Source organism: Martes martes, assembly GCF_963455335.1.
Source record: "Martes martes genome assembly, chromosome: 8".
In the NCBI taxonomy this organism is placed as follows: Eukaryota; Metazoa; Chordata; class Mammalia; order Carnivora; family Mustelidae; genus Martes; species Martes martes.
In genome coordinates, this window is record NC_137895.1 from 5,336,349 (window position 1) to 5,356,120 (window position 19,772).

Sequence of the window (19,772 nt, forward strand, 5' to 3'; positions counted from 1 at the left end):
TGTCGAAACAGAGCAGAGAGACTCCCCACACCGGCTCCAAAGCCACATCACTCCAAGTACTACTTAATTTTGCTGTTTTGTGTTTTTAGAAAGGCAGGAGATGGCTCCTGTCTGTCCCCTGGAAGCTCCATTCTGGTTTATCCTAGTCGTTCTAGATGGTCCCGGGGGACTGACATATACACAGCGTCCTCAAACACACAGACTGTGCAGAATATGTCACGTTACTTCCTGTTGTGGGTGAGAGACACTGGCCATGGGAACATTCTGCCGCGTGATATGGGCTTGTGTGGCCTACTCAGTGTGGGAAAAAAAGAATTAGCCAATCTTGCACAATCGGGCACATTCGATATAAAAATCTGATTTCTAACTGGTCCTGCGATTCTGAAGATGGGGCCGACAGAGCAACACTGTGCCCCGCCCCCAGCTGGCCTCCCCCCCGGGGACCCTAAGGCATATGAGTGACCCTCTCTGCCTGGAGGTGCTGTCTTACCGGTGACCAAGGGGTTCGTTCAGCCTACTCTCAACTTTCCTCCCCGCCTAGTGAGAGACCCCATCCCAGAGGCCAGAACTTTCTCCCTCCTCCGCTCTGTGGGGGCAGACCACTGCACTACATGGAGCCGTTCCAGAGCCCGGACCCTCACACAGGACCGACACCCCTGCAAACCATTCTAGAACAATCTCAGAATAATTAGAATAATCTGGAATAATTAAAGGAAAGCATTCAAGATAGAAAGATAGAAGGAATAATAGGAAAGATAGAAGGATAAAGGAAAGCATTCAAGACAGAAAATGTGCCTGCCGTGTGGGACTCTCTCCCCCCTGGGGTCACGGAGCCAGCAGGTCGCAGGCAGGTGAAGGAGTCCTACCTGGTTAACTTTCAGCAGAGCCCCTCTCCTGGGCAAGATGGAGGAGTTCCGCGAGTCGATGACCATCGCGTGCTGAAAGAAACGTGCGTCTGGGGCTTCACTCCGGGCCGGTGCGTCAGGTAAGACGACGACGCACCGCACTGCCTGGGCGCTGACCACAGGCCGTGACCAGCCCCTCCCCAACACAGCACTTCCCCTTCCGAAAAGCCCTCTGGGAAGGTTGCTCTTGGTCCCTAATTCACAGGTGAGGGAACGAAGAAGGTGGGGTAGACAATTCACGGTCACCGGCTGGGAGATGACAACCTGTCACTGGGCCTGTCCTCTCAAAGAGCTTGATCCTGACCTAAGTGAACCCTGCCAGCTTCAAGCACATCTTCCCGTCTCCACTGACGATGCTTCCACAGAGTAATACGGGGGGGGGGGTGCCCAGAAACTCACAAAGCCACCGGCAGCCACCCAACCCGTGACCCTGCTGGGTCGGTCCCATTGCTGGCGCAGGCTGTTCTCCCAACACATGGAACTACGTAGTCAAACGCTTACCGAAAGAGATGACTTCAGCGAGTGCCCACTTTCCTTCCGCACAGCGAAGGACGCCGTCCTGGAGAGGCAGCCCAGCTCCCGCCACACGCCCTCCCACTTGACGGTGTGGCTGGTCTTCCATATGGGAAACTGCAAGGACACAAGGGGACGATAAGCCTTTCTGGGCTGTACCCAAGGGGACTCATCCCCAATCAGGCTTCAGAACGAGGCACAGAAATCTCGTTCCAATTAAACGCCCAAGATACATTTTTTTTTATGGTGGGTGGGAAGGAGAGAAAGGGAAGGTGGGGGACGGAGGGAGGGAGGGAGAACGGGAGAAAGCTACGATCCTGCTCAAAGCGACAGTCTCAGGGCGAGGAGACAGGTGACCAGTGCAGAGCTCTGGAACCCACAGGCCACTTTCCCGGCTCTATGACCTGATGTTTGCTCCACCCCACCCAGTCCCCGGTCCAAACTCAGGATGGGTGACAGTAGAGACCCACATCAGGCCCCGGGGAAGAGGGAGGAGATGACGGTGCTCACGAGTGAAGGGCATCCTTCCGGCGGCCAGAAGCCCGAGTCACGTGACCCCCAGGGCAAGCGGCACCTGCCTCTAGCCCCGACCCTCTGGCCCCGCAGTCAGCCGCCCATCTCAGGTCCCTATCACAGTGGCACACCCGGGCTGCTTCGGAACAGGGAGCACTGGCTGGTGGCCTCAGGAAGTACAATGACGATGTGAGTCCTACATGGAAGCCAGGTCACTGGACCGGAGCAGTCTTTTGCTGGGCATTCCCCGTAGCCCTCTGGCCTGGCTCCCAGGGTGAGAACTTGGGGCCACCGGCCCCAACTCCAGGTCTCACCGAGCAACCACTGGCACGGCGGCAGGTGCTAGGGAAGCAGATACGACTCAGGGCAGCCTTGCCCGCCTGCCTCTTCTGCGCAGAGGGCCACTCGGGACCCAGCTACTCCCCCAAATTCCTGAGAGACGTGCGCGACTGGCCTAAACCATTGCTTCTTTCCCCACAGGCGGCCCTTACGGAGAAACTGACCGCCCAGAGGAGACACCTGTCTCAGTGTTCATGGTCACAAGGATGGGACAGAGGCCAGATGGTGCCATTTTCCTCCAGGGGCTCATCTCTCAAGCCCAGGGCCACCAGCTCCCAGTCCTCTGTCCCTCCCATCCCCCTTTCCCCTTCCTCCTGACCCTCCCCCACCCCCTCTCTTCCAGCAGAGATGGCTTGCACCTCTGCGACGCCCTGGGGCTAAACCAGCTAGCTGGAGATCTCCGAAGATCTGCTCTTTATAAAGGGCTTAGAAAACAGTAATAAGAGGGGCATATGGGAGAAAGATGCGGAGCAGCCTGCACACCAGGGCTCACTGCCGATGGCCTTTGGAAAGCTGCTGGCAGAGGGGCTGGAAGGGTAGTGAAGCCGGGTGGGCCCTATCCCGCTTGGGGCCGGAAGGCGCTGAGGGCTACTCCCGGCAGATGAGGAGAAGGGGACCCACGGAGAACCAAACACGGAATGGCAGGTGCCCACGTCGCATCCCAAGCCATCCCCGAGCCATCCCCACCCCGTGCTGGGGGCTCCACGCCCCTGGTGCCAGGGCGTGGATGCAGAGAACGTGCCAGGTATGCTCCCCAAGATGCTGGTTCAGCAGGCAGGCGGGGCCCAGGAACTTGCATTTCTAACTAGCTCCTGGGTGAGGCCATGCTGCTGGCCTGCAGGCCGTGCCTGGGGAACTACTGTTACGTGGCGTGTCCAGGCTGCCCCTCATGAACCACGGGCCAGAACAGGAGGGGAGCAGGCCGCACGGTGTAGAGAGGAAGGGAGGGGGGCAGCGGTCACCATAAAGCCAAACGGTGGTCAAATGGCAGGAATTCCATCTGCTGCACCACATCGGATCCTGCTGGGCGTACAGAAGTGCCAACCGATGAGGAAAGCTTCCGGTCACTGCAGAGTGACCTTGCTGGCTACCAGAACTATGGACCTCAGCACACATGACGAAGGACAAACACACGGCATCGCCGGGAGCAGAGCGGCCACCGTGGAGCAGAGCAACCCTCTGGCCCTGGCAGTCTGCACGCGGCCTGTGGAGAGGTGCCTGGCCGGGAAGGAACCCACGGCGGGGCGAAGGGCAGAGGGTGACCCCGGCCGTAAGGCCCGCGCTCCAGGCTCCAGACTGAGGACAGGCCTGCCCGCCAGGGTCCGCCCCTGCTTGCTGTCAGGCGATCGGCGAAAGAGATGCCTTGTTCGCACTCAAGGGCACAAAGGGAAGGACGAAAGGCCACTCACGCTATACTCGGCGGACACTCCTCTGTCTGTCTCCCGAAGCGAGCTCCAAGGGAACTGGCCAGTAACTTTATATAAGTTTACAGAGAAACTAGGAGAGAACAGGACAGAGCTTTAGACATTGGAACAGTGATTGTAACTCATACACATTTAAATTAACAGATCTAAAAATACACTTCTGGGACGCCTGAGTAGCTCAGTGGGTTGAGCCGCTGCCTTGGGCTCGCTCGGGTCGTGATCCTAGGGTCCTGGGATCGAGTCCCGCATCGGGCTCCTTGCTCAGTGGGGAGCCTGCTTCTCTCTCTGCCTCTGCCTGCCACTCTGCCATCTGTCTCTCTAACAAATAAATAAATAAAATAAAACAAAATAAAAATACACTTCTGGGGCTCATCATCACAAGGAAAGCTACAGTGCGCTGTGTCGACACACGACGGCCAGCTGGTCCAGCCAACTGTCTTTTCACAACCAACGCGTCTACTATAACTTAGAACCAGGCCACTGTACTCAACGGTCTGTTTGGCTTCCTACTTTCTCTCGAAGTTTCCGGGCCGTGGTTTGAAGAAGGACAGGCCATACGAAGTCTCTTTGGTTCCATACGAAAACTGAAAAGTCACCTTTTCTGCACGGCCTAGAAGATTAGGGAGTTTGAGGCCAAGCACCTAGGAGGAACAGAAAAACAACGGCGGTTTACACGGTAGGAAGGGTAAGTGTTAAGAAAGACTCTGCTGGCAAAGGGAGTCTCATAAACCCAGGACAGAACCACAGACTACAGGTCTGGCCTTCCCTCCATAACTGCTTCTACTCTCTAAAACGTGCCTTTGCTGAGTGGACATCCTGCCCCCCCCCACCCCACACACACACACGCCTCAAGGCGCGGGGCAGGCTCGCTTGCTGATTACAAAGCCAGGAAAATCAACAGATTTGGAATTCAAGGGCATCTGAACAAGAAACTTAATACAAACATTCTCCAAACCACTCCTAATCAACCACCGATGGTATCACTGTTTTCGAACAATCTGAAACATACCACAGTCGGGATGGGGTGAAACTGGAGAGGCGGTTGGTGGGGGGGGGGGGGCTCGTTGTGATGAGCCCTGGGTGACGTGTGGAAGTGGGGACTCGCTCTGCTGTGTACCCGAAACTCCTCTAACACTCGAGGAGTTAAATTCCAGTGGCCGTGGGAATTTAAATTAAATGAAAAGTAAAACACGCTCTCATCAGTTCTGGGGAGGTCGGTGAGCAACCACGTGCTAGCCTACACAGATGACGGTGTGGGAGAGTCTCGAAACGACCATCGGTTTTGAGAACAGTCACGTTATAAGAGCTCGTTATCGCGAGCTCTGCCAGGAGGAAGCAGATCATACCATACTGCCTTCGTTGTTCCCAACCATGGTGTTATAGCTGCCTGTTAGTCTCCTCAGTTCGGTTACTTCGAAGGTGACGTCTAAGCCGTTTGGAAGTGCACCATCACCTACGCGCACAAAAAATAACAACCAGTTAAGACGGCTGGAAAGTGCGGTTTCATTTTAGGTCCCACTGCTAAAAAAAAACACAAAAAGCCACTTGGAGGTTCATTTCATCTGACAAATACACCCTCTACTCTGAAGTCCAAGAACATTCTCCCACAAGATCACAATACACCTCTGCACGTGAACACCGGCTTCTGGCTCCCGCGGTGGGGGAGGGCAAACCAGCCGGCCTCTGCTCCAGGGAGCGGCCGCCAGAGGGGTGCTTTAAGCGCCCGCTGTCTGCAAGGGCATTTGTTCTCCTCCTAGGGAGTCCTTGAGAATACCTGGGGCCGCAACTCGACTGCCACTAAAACACAGAATCCCTGGAACAAGAGGGACCCTAGGAGCCCTGAAAGAGAAGCAAGAAACGCCAACACCCGCTAAGAGGTGACTGCCCCGTCTTTCCGCAAGCCGGGGGAGCGGGAGCTGCGGGATGACCAGGGCCTGAGTCTGTGGCAGCAGCTTCGGTGCCCCCAGGGGCCCCAGCGTGCTGGAGGGCAGGGCGGAGCTCTGCAAAGCATGGGGGCGGGGGAGGGGGCCCTCTCCCAGAAAGGCAGGGCTGACCCCACAGCCCTGGTGGGGCAGTGGCCACACGTGGGAAGCGGTCTCAACCCCGGCTCCTCGATGCTCAGGCTCAGCCCAGGCCAGAGCCCCGGCACCATTTTTTTAAATTTATTTAAGACTTTACTGTTTATAACAGCTTTAGGTTTATAGAAAAATCGAGCACAAAGTATAGAGCGTTCCCACAGAGCCTCCCCACAGACACACACATTTCCATCTGCGATCATCTTGCGTTAACGTGGTAATGTTTGTCCCAAGTCACAAACCCCAGCGAGGCCTTGGGAGGGACCATGGTGGGATCTGCTCGGTTCGTCCTCACTGCCGTCCACTCTAGAGGATCTGACAGATGGATGACAGCGGGCACCCGCATCACAGAATCGTGCAAAGCTTTACTTCTAGTTCCCAACCATTCCTTCTCCCCAGTTTCTGGGTAATTCCAGCTGCCGCCGGAATGAGGCACCCCACGGAAGCCCCCCCAGGGGACGGCAGGCAAGAGAGCGCCAAGAGGAAACGCTGCCAACAAGACATGCCTCCAAGAAAAGCGCTCCTGAGTCGTGGACAGGCCACTTCCGTCACTCACCTGTCTGACCTGGCGCAAGTTAAACCACCGAGCCTCGGTTTCCCCAGCTGGCAAACACCTGTTCTAAAATAACGCCCGTCACTTCCCCAGGTTCTGGCAAAGCTTCAGCGGGATCCTGCACACCCACACGCTTACCAGAACTCCGCCCGGCACGGCTGCATCGCTGCCCTCTCGGAGTGGGCAGGAAGGGCTAGCGGTCTCCCCACCACCATCCCTGACCCGGCTCTGCTGGACCAGAAGCCCCTTGGGAAGCAGCCTATGCCTTGCTCGATGCTGGTCCTTCCCTGGTACCCAGCACAGGGCCCGCCCGCAGCAGGTGCCATCAGTCCAAGCACACGTCGACTAAGCCGGATGACTTATGCAAAGCTGAACAACAAACAAGCAAACGAGCAAACACTGAAAAGAGAATTCTGATGCCGAGCGCCCTCTGGCTGAAAGCACACGTGCAGTTGGAGCCCATCTGCCAAGAGCCCAAGGGGACCCGGGCGGGGCGGGGCTATCCCGATGAAGCCGGGCTCCCTCCCTCGGAGCCCTCCTAGAGTGCCTGCACCATCCACTGGTTTGGATCATAGCATCTGCACAGTTCACCTGTCCCCCCCTCAGCCTGACACTGGAAAAAGAAAAAATCCAGTCACCAGCCCCCCATCCCAGGGTTGGCGAACTATCGACACCTCCTTGCTTCGTAACCCTCCAGGCGCCACGTCTGGCCACACGTTCAGCTTTTGTGACCTGCAGCACAGACGGGAGGGGTAAAGAGAGACACCACACACGATGGCAGGTACCTTGACACGTATCGATCAAAACATCCACTTGTCTGAATATTCCCAGGCGAAGCAGTTTTTCACGGGCTTCGTGAGATTTCCGCATCACCTGTGAGAGAGCACGCCAAGAGAAGGTCCTCGTCTAGGACAGAAACGCAGCTGGTGGCCGGGTGATCGGGCCAGGGGGTCAGCGCTGCTGCTGAGAAGCCCCACAGAGCCCGGAAACGTGGAGGGATGGGCGAGCACTCAGGAAGCAACGAAGCCCCCTTCAGAAGCACAAACCGTGGACAAGGGCAGGAAGCAGGTGCATTAAAACGATCTTTCACAGAAACAAACAAAACGCTAGTCAAGATGCTCCCCGCCCGGCGGGAGCCCTCACAGAGGGGACGACCCATCGTTCCGGTGGTTGTGTTTGGTGCAGGAGGCACCGTGTCGTTTGTGCCTTTTTGTGTCGCTCCCATTTCCTAACCCAGGCTGTGCTGTTTTTACTCTCTCCAGCGTTGACAGCCGTGCCTTCTGATGCCAGGGGTCCTTTCCTGCCGGATGGACAGGCAGAAGAACAGGGCAGGAAAGGCGCTAGGGAGCAGAGCGGGGCAGGACTCCTAATATGCATGGTTTTACAGCTTGTCCTGCAGGAAAGGGGGAGTCACTCTGAGTTTCTAGCATGGGACAGCCAGGGTAGAATTTCCTCCGCAGAGACAATGATGGTGTGCATGAACATGGAGAAAGCAAAAGCGGCGGAGGGAGGCAGGAGAAGCTGCTGACAGCAGCCCCGGGAGCTGAGGGGGAAGCTGTCGAGCATGGGTCATGGTGTCGGGGCAGGACAGACTACACACGTCACACGTGCAGCCCGAGGACGGTCACTGACTGGATGGAGGGCAGGAGAGAGAGGAGGCTGAGTCAACGTTCCGCTCTGGGCTGAGCACCTCTGGGTAGCATTAGAGAAGCCAGGGACGATGAGTTTGTCTCTAGCCACACATGGCTGGAGATGTCTGAGGAGATCCCACGAGGCAGGGGCACATTCGGGGCCAAATCTCAACCCGGAGGCCTGGCGAGAAGTAGAAACGGAGGGGCCCTACTGCACGGGCTGTAGTGAGACCAAGGCTGTGGGTGAGAGCCCCTGGGAGACGATCCTCATGGAAAAGCAACATGTAAGGACGGTCACGGGAGAGAAGCTGACGGTGCAGCGTAATGTGAACATGGGGAGAAGGGCAGGCAGCCCAGGAGAGCTTGGGGTCAGTGGAAATCAGGGGGAGAGAAAATGCTGAGAAAGAGAGATGTAAACAACCTCGAAAGATAACAGAACAAGAGAAATGTATTCCGTGTCGGTGATGGAGATCACTTCTGTCCTATGCCAGGAGCTCTTACAAATTAATAAAAGCCTAACAATCCAGTGGGAAATGGGAGACACCAACAGGTAATTCACAAGATACGCGCACGGCTAGTAAGCCTGGGAAAGGCGCTCGATCTCATTCATGGGGAAAAAGCCCTACTGAAAACAAGGACACGGAGTATTTCACCGGACAGGTGGGAGAGAACTTTAAACGTGTTAATGTGAACAGATCTCCATATAGCATCAAAAAACGAAAGATGCAGGAAAATGTGGGGAATGGGGTTATCGTGTCTACACGTGCGCTACTCACCCTGTGCAGAAGCCCCAGCCCGAGGACCGCCAGGGAGGGAGACTGAGGCTGGCGGGGGAGGGACAAGCCTACCTTGCAGTACAGTGCCCTAACACCGGATGGCTAGATGCTTTTCTAAGATTGCGCTTATATATTACTTTAATCTTTTTTTTAAAAACTAGCAATTCTCTTTCAAGTGAGAATGGCCCAACACTGTGTAAGATCAAGGAACGTGGGTAGTGACAGAGGCTACCTGAACCCGGCCTCCAGGAGGCTGGCGGGGACTCTGCCTCCCACGTGCTCCACGTGTGGAGGGCCGGAAGGCACCCACCAAGGAGACGATGCAGATGGTGGGTAAACGGAGCAAGGGCTCCAAGGAGAGAGCAGGAAGCAGGAATGGGTGACCGCAGAGCACCCACCCCACGAGAGAGCATGCAGGGAGGGAGTCAGCAAGCAACCAACTTGGGTCCGTGCTTGGGCGTTTGTGAAGAACACACGGCGGGACCAGCCTCCGAGGCAGGAGAGGCTGGAGGGAAGGGCGGAAGCAAACACAGGTTAGGTCTGCCGGAGGCACCAGGGCGCAGGGGTGGGGGGCTCGGCTCGGGGGCACTGAGGCTCCCTTCGGGGTAGGAGGCAAGGTCATGTGCAGAGAGGCTCGGGGTGGGAGCTCAGGGCTCTGGGACAGGAGATCTGTAGGTTCTTCGGAAGGGAACGACAAACAATGCCAAGCAGGGAGACTACTTGCCTCGATCAGGTTTTTTGCCTTAAAAACATCTCCAATTTCACATATGATGATATCATCTTTCGTTCTTCCAAGTCCATCAAAATGAACGTGTTGCACAACCACCTAAGTGTGACGAAGGGACATGGATTACTATTTTTTTTAGGTTTTAAGTGCTGGTCTTTCTGTTTTTATTTTTTGTTTAATTCCAGGGTAGATAACACAGTGTTCTCAGTTTCAGGTGTACAACACAGTGAACCCACGGTTCTGCACCTTATCCCGCGCTCATCAGGACAAGTGTACCCTTCCGCCCCGTCACCTGCTCCCTCCACCCACAAAGGCCTCTCCGGTGGTGACCACCAGTTTGTTCTCTGTTCTCGCTTTGTCTTTTTTCCTTTGTCCACGTGTTTTGTTTCTTAAGTTCAGCATATGAGTGAAATCATATGGTGTTTGTCTTTCTCCGACTGATTCCACTCAGCATCCCACTCTCAGCTCCGTCCATGTCACTGCCAACGGCACAATTTCGTTCTTTTTTAAGACTGAGGAGCGCTCCATTACACATCTACACCACATCTTTCTACAGACACTTGGGGGCTCCCACAGTTTGGCCACTGCAGATAATGCTGCGACATCCCGGTGCAATCTTTTCCAATTACGGTTTTCATATTCTTTGGAGAAACACCAGCAGTGGAACTACCAGATCACAGGGCAATTCTAACTTTGACGACCCTCCACACTGCGTCCCACAGTGGCTGCACCAGCCTGCACTCCCGCCCACAGTGCACGAGGGCTCCCCTTTCTCCACATCCTCGCCAACACCTGTTGTTTCTTGTGTTCTTTTTTTTTTTGCCCTCCTCCAGTTTTATTGACATAAAATGACATATAACACTATATACATTTAAGGTATACAACATAATGATTGACTTACATATATTGTGAAATGATCACCACATTGTTTAGTTATCGTCCATCATCTCATATAGATACCAAAAAGAAAAAAAGAAAAAAGTTTTTTTTTCTTGTGATGACAACTCCTAGTATCTACTCTTTTAAACAACTTTCAAATATATCATACAGCCATGTAGGTTGTAGTTGTCATATTGTATGTTTCATCCCTCGTACTTACTTATCTTATAATTGGAAGTTTGTACATTTTGAACACTTTAATCCAATTCTCACCCCCACCATCCCTGTCTGATCTTTTTTTTATGAGTTGTTTGTTTGTTGTTTTTAGATTCCACAATATAAGTGAGATCATACAGTGTTCGTCTTTCTCTGTCTGACTTATTTCACTTAGCAGGCTCTTGAGGTCTATCCATGCTATTGCAAATGACAGGATTTCCCTCTTTCTGAGGCCAAATAATATTACATTGTATTTATCTACACTACAACTTCTTTATCCCTTGTCAATGGACACTTAAGGCTGTTTCCATATCTTGGTTATTATAAATAATGCATCAGAATCCTAGAGGAGAACACAGGCAGTAACCTCTTCGATATCAGCCACAGCAACTTCTTTCAAGATATGTCTCCAAAGGCAAAGGAAACAGAAGCGAAAATGAACTTTTGGGACTTCATCAAGATCAAAAGCTTCTGCACAGCAAAGGAAATAGTCAACAAAACAAAGAGGCAACCCACGGAATGGGAGAAGATATTTGCAAATGACAGTACAGACAAAAGGTTGATATCCAGGATCTATAAAGAACTCCTCAAACTCAACACTCACAAAACAGACAATCATATAAAAAAATGGGCAGATATGAACAGACACTTCTCCAATGAAGACACACAAATGGCTATCAGACACATGAAAAAATGTTCATCATCATTAGCCATCAGGGAGATTCAAATTAAAACCACATTGAGATATCACCTTATACCAGTTCGAATGGCCAAGATTAGCAAGACAGGAAACAACATGTATTGGAGAGGATGTGGAGAAAGGGGAACCCTCTTACACTGTTGGTGGGAATGCAAGTTGGTGCAGCCACTTTGGAGAACAGTGTGGAGATTCCTCAAGAAATTAAAAATAGAGCTTCCCTATGACCCTGCAATTGCACTACTGGGTATTTACTCCAAAGATACAGATGTAGTGAAAAGAAGGGCCATCTGTACCCCAATGTTCATAGCAGCCATGGCCACGGTCACCAAACTGTGGAAAGAACCAAGATGCCCTTCAACGGACGAACGGATAAGGAAGATGTGGTCCATATACACTATGGAGTATGATGCCTCTCTCAGAAAGGATGAATACCCAACTTTTGTAGCAACATGGACGGGACTGGAGGAGATTATGCTGAGTGAAATAAGTCGAACAGAGAGAGTCAAGTATCATATGGTTTCACTTATTTGTGGAGCATAAGGAATAACATGGAGGACATGGGGAGATGGAGAGGAGAAGGGAGTTGAGGGAAATTGGAAGGGGAGGTGAACCATGAGAGACTATGGACTCTGAAAAGCAACCTGAGGGTTTTGAAGGGGTGGGGGGCCAGAGGAACCAGGTGGTGGGTATTAGGGAGGGCATGGATTGCATGGAGCACTGGGTGTGGTGCAAAAACAATGAATACTGTTATGCTGAAAAGAAATAAAAAATTAAAAAAAAAAAAAGCACAAGAACTCATACAACTCAACAGCAAGAAAAAAAAATATCCAATGTTTAAAATGGGGAAATGACCCAGATAGACATTTTTCCAAAGTTATATAAATGGCCAAGAGACACATGAAAAGATGCTCATCATCACTCATCATCAAGAAAATGCAAGTCATATCACTTCACACCTGTCTGAATGTCTATTATCAAAAAAGCAAGAAACAACAAGTGTTGGCAAGGACATGGAGAAAAGAGGACCTCGTGCACTACTGGTGGGAATGTAAACTGGTGCAGCCACTATAGAAAACATTATGGAGGATCCTCAAAAAATTAAAAGTAGAACCACCATATAACCCACAATTTCATTTCTGGGAACATATCTGAAGGAAACAAAAACACTATGTCAAAGAGATATCAGCACTCCCATGGTCATGGTTTCTTGTGTTCTTGATTTTAGCTGTTCTGACAGGTGTGAGGTGACAGCTCACTGTGGCTCTGTGGCTCTGATTTGCAGTTCCCTAATGACCAGTGATGTGGAGCATCTTTTCTTACGTCCATCGGCCATCTGTATGTCTTCTTCGGAGAACTGTCTATACCTGTCTTCTGCCCATTTTCTAATTGGATTCTTTGTTTTCTTGTGTTAAGTCATGTAATTTCTTTACGTATTTTGGACACTAACGTGTTATTGGATACGTCATTTGCAAATATCCTCTCCCGTTCCATACGCTGCCTTTTAGGTTTGTTGACCGTTGCCTTTGCTGCGCAGAAGCTTTTTATCTTGATGCAGTCCCAAGAGTTTAGTTTGCGTTTGTTTCTCCTGCTTCAGGGGACCTATCTAGAAAACAGCTGTTACGGCCGACTTCAGAGACATTACTGCCTGTGCTCTACTCTAGGACTTTAACAGCTTCGGGACTCATTTAGGTCCTTAATGCATTCTGAGTTAATGTTTTGTGTATGGTGTAGGAAAGTCTCCAGGTTCACTCTTTTGCAGGGACACGGATTATTAAGTATGATACAGGACAAGAGAGCAGGCATCAAGGCTGAAGACAAACATCTGAAAGTTAATTCAAGGATTTTTTTTTAAGTTTAATGATCCACACTTCTTAATTCCAGACTTTATTTATTTTCCTGCCTTTTTAAAGTTCTGGTTACCTGAACTTATCCTTTGCCAGGTCTGTATTTCCTGTGCCTGAGACTTACAAGGGTTCTGTAGCTGGATGACCAAGGATCACAACAGTCCTAATTCCAAGCAGGCCACAGAGGTCCCCGGGTAGCCTTCCCAGCATGTGCCCAGAGCACTGGTCCCGGGCCGATGCTGTGACCCCCAATTTAATAACTGTGCATCTTGCTAGGGAGCTTGTGCACGTATCAGTAAACACGATAAATGCAGGCTCAGAGCCTCTTACCTCACTGTCATAAAACCTTACTTACTTAATTCATTCATTCAACAACGTACAGATCACCTAACACCCAGGCATCATTCTAAACACTGAGGACACAGCAGTGAACAGGACATAAATTCCTGACTCAATGGAGCTTAGTAGATAGTAATGAGTAACAGAGAAAAATAAAGCAGGGATAACAGGGACTATTAGGGAAACGCATCTGAAAGTAATCAGAAGACTGCGGAAGACCTTAACTACACCGTCCCTGAAAAGGTACTTACACTTCTTTCTGCTGGATTTACATTTCAAAGGCAACAAAGTTCAGGAAAAGTTTCACTCTTTCTTCTGGACACAGTATAAACTTAATTACAACTTGAGTATGTCCTTGAAATACTTCTTTTTTTATAACATAAATACAAAAATACATTTGTTTAAACTTCCCACATAAATAGATGATTTCTGGGGCGCCTGGGTGGCTCAGTAGGTTAAGCCTCTGCCTTCGGCTTGGGTCATGATCTCACGGTCCTGGGATCAAGCCCCGCATCGCATCGGGCTCCCTGCTCAGCGGGGGGCCTGCTTCCCCCCCCCCCTCACTCTGTCTGCCTCTCTGCCTACTTGCGATCTCTCTCTCTGTCAAATAAATAAAATCTTAAAAAAAAATAAAATAAACGATTACTCTAAAACCAGAAGTTACTTTTTTAAAGTTACCAGCCTTTCTAAAATGTAGCTGGCTACCAGGTCTTTTTAAATGAAGGCAATGGGACAGGTTAATACTTCCGTCTCCCTGGGGTTCTGGGAAATTGAATGGCTCCAGCAGGAACCGCATCAATCCCTTGGGCAGAAACTCACATCTTTGTTTTCAAGAATCTCCTGTTTGGCTTCAGGTTCAACTTCAACAAACTCAGCTTCTTCTCCTAATGCGCCAAAATCGGGTCCATTAGGTGGAAGAGGCTCCAAACTCTGAAAGGGAGGGAGAAAACAGAGATGAAAAAACTTATAAAAAAACAAAAATCTTTGCATTTTGTCTTCAGATGGTGATCCAGAAAGCTCAGTACCGTGTTTCCCTCTGTGGAGTGGAGGCTGGAAAGCAAAGGACAGACCTAAGCATTGTTGATACACAAGTCCTGGACTGGTGTGAGCTCCCTGGTGTCCAGTGTATTATTAATAAATAAAATAAGGATGAAACATAACTGAAAGGGACAGGCACGAACCTATGATGACTGTCACGAATGGCGGCCTCTGGGGCTATGGCTCTCTGGGCCTGCACACCTAAGGCCCATCTGAAGAAAAAAAATAGTTACAAAATAAGGTGCCGAAAAGACATTTATCAAAGGGGTCAACTGGGTGGCTCAGCTGATGAAGCATCTGACTCTTGATTTTGGCTCAGGTCATGATCTCAGGTCATGAGAGTGAGCCGGGTGTTAGGCTCTGCTCTCAGCGGGGGGAGGGGGGGTCTGCTTGACATTCTCTCTCCCTCTCCCTCTATCCCTCCCCCTGCTCAGGAGGGCCCACACATGGAGACACACTCTCTCTTTATCCCCCCCCCCATAAATACATAAATCTTTTTTAAAAAAAGACATCAAAGAAAGGAAAAAAATTGCTTTATTGTTTTAGAAAGTATCCTAATTTTTTTGATCAAAGTTGGATACATTTTAGAATAATGACACTGACAAGTCAAATTTCTAAACCATATTTCTCTGTACCCTGAAAGTCTCAGTCACACATTAAAAGGAACTGCCTATGTTCATAAAATGTACCAGAGAGCAGTCACTTTCTACAACCTGAACTGACCTCTCATCTCAAAAGCATTAAGGCAACTTCTGAATAAGGATTCCACAAGCTGTGAGTGGTCTAGTACTTCCGGAAGACATGATAACGTGATAGGACTTACAATGACTCACATGTATGATATTACATGTTATGTACATGCCTGCTTAAATACAGGGATTCGCAGACATTCCTGGAAATGGATTCAGAAGTGCCTAGTGTGGCACCAGGCAAAGGTACAGTTATGCAAGTTTGGGGAAAACTGTCCTAACCAGCCTCTGGCTGCTTCCTTACTCCACCAATTTTCGGCAAATAAGTGCATTCAAGTGCAGCCATGTTTGGCACCTGCCGTATGTGTGGCAGTGGAGACCCTGGGACACTACCCCTTTCCCCAGATACACTCGACAGACTCGTCATATTTCCTCCATGTCGCTGGCTGTCTGGATCTGACGTGTCCTCTTTCCCACTCCTGCTCTAAAAGACTGCGACGGCCCTCGAGTGTGCCCAGAGGTATAGAATGCAACCAGACTCCTTAGCAGGGCACACGAGGAACCTCACCCTAGGGCCCACATCTGCGACTCCAAGTTCAACCTCCACCACTCCCCCAACCCTCCTGTGCATGTTGGTGCAGACCCCTTCCTCTCCTCCCTGAAATGATCTGCCTGAAGTGTCGTCTCTGGGAGCCACCCCTGGCTTCTTCAGGCAGAAGCAGTCCCTGCCGCAGCGGCACATCTCCCGACGCTGGCGGTCCACCCTGCCGCATGCTGAGCCCTGGGCTGACGGCAGTGCTCGAGACAGACCAAGGCCTCACGGTGGCCTACGTGAAATATTTACGTAAGTAAATGGGGAAAATAATGCTGGGCAAAGAATTTATCATTTGTTTCATATCATCTTTTCATTTCTGTGGCGTAATATTATAAAACGGAACCGTTACTATACTCTCTCAAAATACTAACAAAAAAAGTAACTTTTTATCTGCACCATTTCACAAATATGCTTCCTGTGTTTAAGTTTACATAGTGTAAAAAAGGATATTAAATTTGTGTTAATTCTGTATGCAGAGTATATACTACGGTTAGGAACATAGGCCCATATTCATTCTACTTGATCTGAATGTTTAGTAAATATGCTTTGTCTGGGCGCAAGGTTTACATTCCATGACACAAAAAAAAACTTCCATTACAGTTCCTAAAATTTCACAGCAGGAAATAAGGCTCAGGAAAGATCTGCCATGCCCACCTGTATATTTTAGTCAGAAATTCGAACTTTAAGAGATGATGTCTTTATGATTCCACAGTTCCATCGAAGCTTAATGCCCTAAAATAATGGCCTTACTAATAGAGATGCATTCATTCACCAAATATTAAGAATCTATCAAGTGGCAAGCACGTATAAGCTCCTCACTCTCACAAACTTACATTCCAGTGTCTGGAATGTAACAGACAGAGCAGGCATGGGTAAGTATTTGATGAAATGAATTAAAATAAATATTTGGATCTAGCTCTATCCTTTCAGCAGCTCAGCTTACCAGCTGGCAAGTTTTCTTTTCTTTTCTTTTTTTTTAAAAGATTTTATTTATTTGAGATGTGAGAGAGTGAGTGCGTGCGTGGGTGCACAAGGGGGGAAGGGGCAGAAGAGGGAGAGGGAGTAGCAGACTCCCCACTGAGCAGGGAGCCTGACTAGGGCTCGATCCCAGGACCCTGGGATGGTGATCTGAGCTGACGGCAGACGCTTCACTGACTGAGCCACCCAGGCGCCCCCAGCAAGTTTTCTTGAATGCCATATGCCAGGTACTGTGCAAGGCAGTGCTAACTGAAGGGATAGAACATGCAATCAATTTAGCGAGTTATGAACAGCATCTTTAAAGTGATACAGGCTCAAATCAAATAGGAAATTTAAGAAAGCATAACAGATATTCATGGTAAATGCTGTTTCACAAAAAAAAAAATTTTTAAAGACTTTATTTATTTATTTGGCAGAGACAGAGAAAGATCACAAGTAGGCAGAGAGGCAGGCAGAGAGAGAGGAGGAAGCAGGCTCCCCGGCGAGCAGAGAGTCCGACGCGGGGTTCGATCCCAGAACCCTGGGATCATGACCTGAGCCGAAGGCAGAGGCCCAACCCACTGAGCCACCCAGGCGCCCCTGTTTCACAAAATTTTTGTTCCCCATATGCGTTAGGGTACTAGATGGCAAACATAAAATGTTTTCTTACTGTGAATCCCAGCCAAAGCATTCAAGTGATGCTGGCCAGTGGGCTGTAAAGTTCAAATTAAAGAATATTGTTTTAAACAATTTTATTTTTTATTTGACACAGAGAGACACAGCGAGAAAGGGCATACAAGCAGGGGGAGTGGGAGAAGGAGAAGCAGGCTTCCCGCTAAGCAGGGAGCCTGAGGCGGGGCTCGATCCCAGGGCCCTGGGATCATGACCTGGGCTGAAGGCAGCCACTTAATGACTGAGCCACCCAGGCCCCCAAATTAAAGAATATTTTTTGCCAACATATTAATCAAAGCAGTGATTTTAGCACCAAAAGAGCTCAATAACAACGACTTTTGTTCTTGTTTTTTTTCTGTAACCCTAGCAGCCGTGCCGGGCGCCTAGCAGACCACTGGTAAATGTTACGGAAATAAATGAATAAATGCTTACTTTGCTGAAGATGTTACAAGGGATGCAAACCAAGTAAGATCCAGCTCCTACTCTAACATCTAGAGACTTAACACCGGAAGACAGCAAGAGAAAAATCTAAAAGGAGCTAAGACAGGCGCCAGAGGAAAACACATCAAGAAGTTATCAGCACATCCAAACGAGGGCAGATAAGGAGGAGGCTGATGTAGGAAGTGACCTGAACTGAGCTCTAAGAGATGGGACTATCGCCATGGCTGACGATGGGCCTGGGGGTGGGTGAGTGAGGAGCTGCCGGACAAGCCCAAGGACCGCGTCAGAAGAGCTGCTGTGTTTCATCTGAATGAACGATCTGTGAAGGGGAGTGAAGTCCAACCGCCCACACCAAGCTGAGGGGTCTGTGCTAAATTCTTTGGGAAGCCACCGGAAAGTATGGAAAACTCTTGAGCAGGACAAGTGAAAACAGTCCATTTTGCAGTAGAAAAGTAATGCGGAGGCCTGGGACTCAGGAGGTCTGAGTTTTGGAACATTCTGAGGCTCTAACAAATGGGGCCTTGGACAAATATTCACACATATTCTCTGGCTCTCAGTTAAGATTAGGATAAAGGCGAGCTATTTGGCGAGCAGTTTGGCAAGCAGTGGGGACGCGCCGAGCACCCAAGTACTTTCACCTACTGTGTCTTAACTCTCGCAACAAACTGGTTAAGGGTTTTTCCTGCCTCCACTTTAAAAGGGGTAACTACAGCAGGGACAGCTTCTGTCTCTGCACCATAAGCAGGAGAAATGAGGGCTCCTAGATGGGTCTGGGTCTTCAAAGGATACTGGGTGCTCTAGGGGTCCACCAGGACCCCAGCAGGGGCTGAGCGGGAGACTGCAGAAGGTGACCCGTAAGGAGAGAAGACGCCCGAAACGACGGACGCCAGAGAAGTCAACTCTCCAAGAGGAAAACTTGTTACTCCGCCCCGGGTCACCACGCAAAGTTCGCTAGTCCTTTCTGGGCCACCGCCTCGCCAAGTGACCTTGGGCAAGTCACGCCCCTCCTCTGGGTACCGGTCTCCTGCTCGGAGGTCTGCGGGACCCGCTGGCAGAGTCTCTGCGGCCCCCACCACGAGGCGTCCAGGCCTCGCCGCCCTCGGCGCCCCCTTACCGAGGGAACCCCGGGCGCAGCCGCGAGAGCGTCTCCCCGCGGCGTCCGTCCAGAGGTCACGCGGCCCCCGGGTCGCTGGGCCTCTTACCCGGGCGTGCACTGTCCCCATGGCTCCCTCTCCGGCCGCCGCCTCGTAGAGCTTCCCGGGGTGACCACCGCTCCGCTGCTGAGGGCAGAGGGCGGGCCCGCGGTGACGGAGCTGTCAATCAGCGTAACATCCACCAGACCCCGGACGCGGCGCACTGGGGGCAGCCATGATGCCCCGCCCCTTAGCTCACGATGCTTCCTCTCATTGGTCCTCAAGGACCCGTGACCCGGATGTTCACACGGACGCCGGGAAGCCCCGTTGCCTGGAGGCCGCTCAAGCGCAGAGCGTCCAGTGACGCCCGCACAGCTGCTGGCGCGGTGCGCGCGAGTCAGTTTGAGGACCCGCTGGGAGCCGGCGTCCGGTGTCGCCCCCGGGAGAGAGCCGAGGGTTGGTGGGTTCGCCAAGGCCTCACTCAGGGCCCTCCCTTAGCCTTCCTGGCGCCCCGGCCGGGCGGGTGCTGTGCGGGCCCCACGCCCCCGCGAAGCGCCCAGGCTCGCCTACCCCAGCGACAGGGGCAGCACTGATCCGGGATGGCACCTGCTACCCTCCTGCTGAGCGCCCGGTCCTCATAGTTGCGGAAGGCCCCGAGGGTGGTCCCCTCCTTGGTAAAGGGAAGGCGAGGGTCATACTACGTCACGGGATTGGAATAAGAGGGAGCGTGACAACGCCCGACACATCGCAGGACCCTCGGTGAGCCGTGGGTAAATCAGTGGCATCTCCACTGAGCTGCGGCCAGTGAGGACT

General features: G+C 51.2%; 1 protein-coding gene across 3 annotated transcripts in view; it reads right to left on the bottom strand.

Annotated features, from left to right (window-relative positions):
* Positions 1 to 19,209, bottom strand: part of SAMM50 (SAMM50 sorting and assembly machinery component) — a 36,622-nt gene extending 17,413 nt beyond the window's left edge. Inside the window, exons 1-10 of one of the 3 annotated variants that reach the window (XM_080812288.1) lie at positions 19,029 to 19,132; positions 14,254 to 14,364; positions 10,358 to 10,403; positions 9,454 to 9,555; positions 7,108 to 7,195; positions 5,041 to 5,147; positions 4,205 to 4,335; positions 3,680 to 3,767; positions 1,407 to 1,535; positions 867 to 938 (exon numbers count right to left, since the gene is read on the bottom strand). In XM_080812288.1, coding sequence (XP_080668414.1) covers positions 867 to 938; positions 1,407 to 1,535; positions 3,680 to 3,767; positions 4,205 to 4,335; positions 5,041 to 5,147; positions 7,108 to 7,192 — 612 coding nt within the window. In that variant the 5' untranslated portion in view covers positions 7,193 to 7,195; positions 9,454 to 9,555; positions 10,358 to 10,403; positions 14,254 to 14,364; positions 19,029 to 19,132. Of the gene's footprint in view, positions 1 to 866; positions 939 to 1,406; positions 1,536 to 3,679; positions 3,768 to 4,204; positions 4,336 to 5,040; positions 5,148 to 7,107; positions 7,196 to 9,453; positions 9,556 to 10,357; positions 10,404 to 14,253; positions 14,365 to 18,940 lie in introns of all 3 variants that reach the window. The other 2 variants (XM_080812286.1, XM_080812287.1) reach the window with 2 other exon arrangements.
* Positions 19,210 to 19,772: the final 563 nt, after the last annotated feature.